The sequence below is a fragment of the Bison bison genome, unplaced genomic scaffold (genome assembly GCF_000754665.1).
Source record: "Bison bison bison isolate TAMUID 2011002044 unplaced genomic scaffold, Bison_UMD1.0 scf7180017864160, whole genome shotgun sequence".
NCBI lineage: Eukaryota > Metazoa > Chordata > Mammalia > Artiodactyla > Bovidae > Bison > Bison bison.
The window spans coordinates 5,413,347-5,417,437 of NW_011494732.1; the positions used below are offsets into that span (position 1 = coordinate 5,413,347).

At 45.4% G+C, this 4,091-nt stretch overlaps 1 protein-coding gene across 1 annotated transcript in view; it reads right to left on the bottom strand.

Moving 5' to 3' along the window:
- SETD8 (SET domain containing (lysine methyltransferase) 8) overlaps nt 1–306 on the bottom strand; it is a 13,515-nt gene extending 13,209 nt beyond the window's left edge. Inside the window, exon 1 of the mRNA XM_010841414.1 lies at nt 96–306. Coding sequence (XP_010839716.1) covers nt 96–306 — 211 coding nt within the window. The remainder of the gene's footprint in view (nt 1–95) is intronic.
- Nucleotides 307–4,091: the final 3,785 nt, after the last annotated feature.

The following is a 4,091-nucleotide window of genomic DNA, read 5'->3' on the forward strand; positions in this document are numbered from 1 at the left end:
CGGGGAGGGGGCTGGCAGGGGCGGAGTTGAGAAGCTCCTCCGGAGGGAGGGAGGGAGCGAAGGAGGGCGGGCCCGCGGCCGCGACGAATCCCAACTCTGGCGCGCCCCCTCTCGCGCGTCCTCAGCCACTCGGGTAGGAAGGGGTGGGAAACATGATAATGACAGCCCGGGCTCTCGGTCGGCCGGGCTCCCACTCTCGCTGGCTCCACGGATATTTCGGGAGACCCGTCCGTGCCAGGCGCAGCGGGCAGCGGTGAACGAAAGCCCTCCTGTGTGCCTGAGTCTGTGCCCACGGAGCGTTTTCATGGGCATTTAACCTTCCCGGCAAGCCCCTAGGAGCCAGGTCCTGCGGGTAACCCGTTTATGATGGGGATGCTGAGGCTTCAGGGAGATGCAGGGGCTTGCCCAGAGCCACAGAACTAGAAAGTGATCAGGTCAGATGTCAAACCCAGGCGGGCTGCACCAGATCCGCGCGGTCCCTGGGGAGATGGAGCCGGGAATTATAATAACATGTTTGCTGGGCGCTTCTCTTGCATACCTTGTCATTCAAACCTCTCAGCAGCCCTTTGAAGGTAGAAACCTTATTATTTTCTCTTCCACAGACAAGGAAAACCACCTCAGAGAAGTGAGGAGCTTGGCCAAGTTCTCAGAACTAGAACTAGATTTCCAGGCCAACAGACCCCAGAGCCTACACTCCCAGCCACTAACTTACCAGTTATAGAAACAGGTAGGGAGGAGCTAATGGTGTTGCAGAAGGCTTATTAGCAGGTCACCCAAGTGTCCTGTCCCCCCATGAGAAATGTCCTAGGAGGCAGTGGTTCCAGGCACTGTGGTATCTTGGCATAGATTACTGCCCTGAACCACTGTGCTGTAGCCATTAGGGTTTGAGGGCTCACAGCCAACAAAGAGTCCCTGCATTTGTGCAAAGTCATAGATGCAAACAGACACCTCAGGGCATCCAGCCTTCGGTTATGGCCTGGGAGGCAAAGATTGGGTATCTCTCCCTGCATCTGCTCCAGAGGTGCTTTGTGACAAAGGCCAAGTCTCTTCCCCAGCCTGGGCTGCAGCATCCTCATGGATAAAAAACCAAGATCAATGAATTCCACAACTTACCGAGGGCACCTTCCAACACCCACATAAACAAATGGCTATCACTGTAAGTAGCTGCCTCCTCCTCCTCTTAGAAGGGATTAGACTGTGGATTAAATGGTAAGACACTGCTCAGGACACAGCCTCCCAAATCAGCTCATGCTTTAGAATCCTTCACAGGGCTGGGGAAGTCCCTCCATCCCCACCCAACCTCTAATTCCAGCAGGGTAGGGTACTCTGCCCACTTGAATATCCAAGAGACTATGCAGAGACTTAGGATTCCAAAGGGACATTCAGGTTGAGCCATTTGAAACAGTGTCTGTTACCTCTGCCTGGCAGAGAGGGTTTGTAGTTTGTTGCCAAACAATCAGGGGGATCTTGGTTTGGAGGCAGGAAACAGTTGCTCAAGTCATCTTGTCCATTTCTCACACGAATTTTCACTCCCCCACCCCATACACATACCCATGGCTACATCTTCCCCTATTTTAGTGCACAGATGCAGAGGATACACTAAAATACAAGTCTAGCACCCATTCCTCTCAACTCTGCAGCTCTAGTAGCTAGAAAATGTAGTACCAATCATTCAGTAAAGTTGTAGAACAGTTTCTTGTCTCTGTCATGAGGTTCCTATGGGCATAACAAATACATATACCCAGTCACAGAAATAAAAACTCATAATGGTGCCCAGGATCTCACAGAAATAGAATTCATCACCAATGATACTAATCTCTAACATTTACTGAATATTTGAAAGTGTTAGTCACTCAGTCGTGTCTTACTCTTTGAGACCCCATGGTTTCCCACATTGCAAGCAGACTCTACCCGCTGAGCCACCAGGGAAGCCCCTTTCATTTTTCCCATCACACCAAAATCATTTAAATTACTATTTTAGTAGTAGTGCATTTAAAAAATAGTTTGCTTAAATTAATCTGTAGGGGGAAACAAAGTGAACCTTTTGGCCATTGAAATAAATACTTAATAAGGGTTAATAATAATTATCACCGAGAGCCAGGTACTTTATTATGTCAGTTAATCTTTACAAACTGTTATTTTCCTTTTTCAGAGGTGGAAGCTGAAGGCCAAAGTCACTGGACATACTCTAGCCATTCTGTCTGTCTGCTTGTTCCACTTTACCTCATTTTTTTTTATTTTATTCTTTTTTTTGATGTGGACCATTTTTAGTTTTTGTTGAATTTGTTACAGTGTTGCTTCTGTTTTATGGTTTGATTTTTTTTGGCCTGGAGGCATATGGGATCTTAGCTCCCCTGGCCAGGGATGGAACCCTCACCCCCTGCACTGGGCCACCAGGCAAGTCCCTCTACCTCTCTTATTTAGCCAAAGTGAAGAGGAGAGTTCCCAGCTTCTAGCATAACAGGCTTAGGAATCACCTTTGTAATGTATGGTCAGTAATTCTCACTGAGTCACTTGACCTCCCCCCCACCACCCCATTTGTAGTTATTTATTTCTTAGGCTTCATTATTCTTGCAAATCATTAAATTGGGCATTTAGTGTAATCAGATATTGAATTATTTACAGTATTTCAAATGACGGGTCAGTCTTTTTCTTCTAGAAAAGCAGTCTTTGTTCACAGCTTGTAGCTCACTTTGAGAGCCCTGCTAAGTCACATGAACATAATGTTCAGATATCTGGCAACTCCTCTCTGGTTTAGAAATTTTACAATCATGTAAATATTTACAGCCTCAAGAGTATTCATTTGGGTAGGATCTGTCCTTCTATCAGTCGGCCTCCTACTTGGTCTCCCTCTTTCTATTGTGACCATCTCCAGTTTATTGGCGCTAGAGTGGTCCCCAAGAACACAGATTTTCATCATGTGCTTCTTACCACTCCTCCCATCCCTAACCATACCCTTTTGCTTTTAGGATGAAATCCACAGTCCTCACTGTGGCCTATAGCAGCCTTCCCACCCCTCTGGCCTCACTGTGCTCTCTGTCTGTGTTCATTGTTGTGTCTTTAGCAAAGGGCCTGGAACACAGTAGGTAATGAATAAATGCTTGTCAAATGAATGAATTAGTATTTTAGTGTCTTGAGTTTGAGGACAGCAGTATACATTTTTTATGCTAAAGCATCTTCATATTTATCAGTATCTTAGTCACATAACTCTTAGGCAAATTATTTATCTTCCCCAAGCCTCAGTTTCTACATCTGTGAAATGGAATAGTATCTTCTCATAAAGGGTTAGGAGGGTTACAGCCTGGAAACATTCAGTAGCTCGCTTCCCTGGTGACTCAGCAGGTAAAGAATTCATGCAATGCCGGAGACGAAGGTTCAATCCCTGGTTTGGGAAGATCCCCTGGAGAAGAGAATGGCAACCCATTCCAGTATTCTTGCCTGGAGAATTCCATGGACAGAGGAGCCTGGTGGGCTACAGTCCAAGGGGCCACAAAGAGTCAGACATGACTGAGTTACTTTCACTTTCATAATTTTATTCAGAGTTGTCAGATAAATTAGCCAGATATTATTAAATATACTTTTAGATGCTTAACACTTTCCTGAAGAAGAATATTTGAGGCATCTTACTTTTCTCTGTGGACTAGATTATGAAGCTCTTTAACTTGAAGTTCACTATGCCTTATTTCTTAATCAAAATCTAGCTAAGTCTTGTTCCCAAAGACCCTAAAGGGATGCTACGAGAATAAATGATGCAACTGGGTGCAGGGGCTGAAAACAAAGAAGCCCAATAAATATCTGCTGAATGAATCCTTATTTTGTTCATTATGATCGCCATGGGGAGCCTGGGCTTCCCTAGTGGCTAATACGGTAAAGACCTGTCTGCATACTGCATTAAGGCAAATTCCTACTAACGTGTAATACCCCAATAACTTTGAGAAAAATATAAAACCTCGACTTATTTCTTTTACATAATAATTCAAGTGAACCGTCACGCTCAAGTTTTTGCATGGAGACACAGCGGCTGGAAACGACCAAGCGGTTAGCGATCACTTTGCCGCATAACGTGGGTCTGTCCTGACAGCAAACTAACT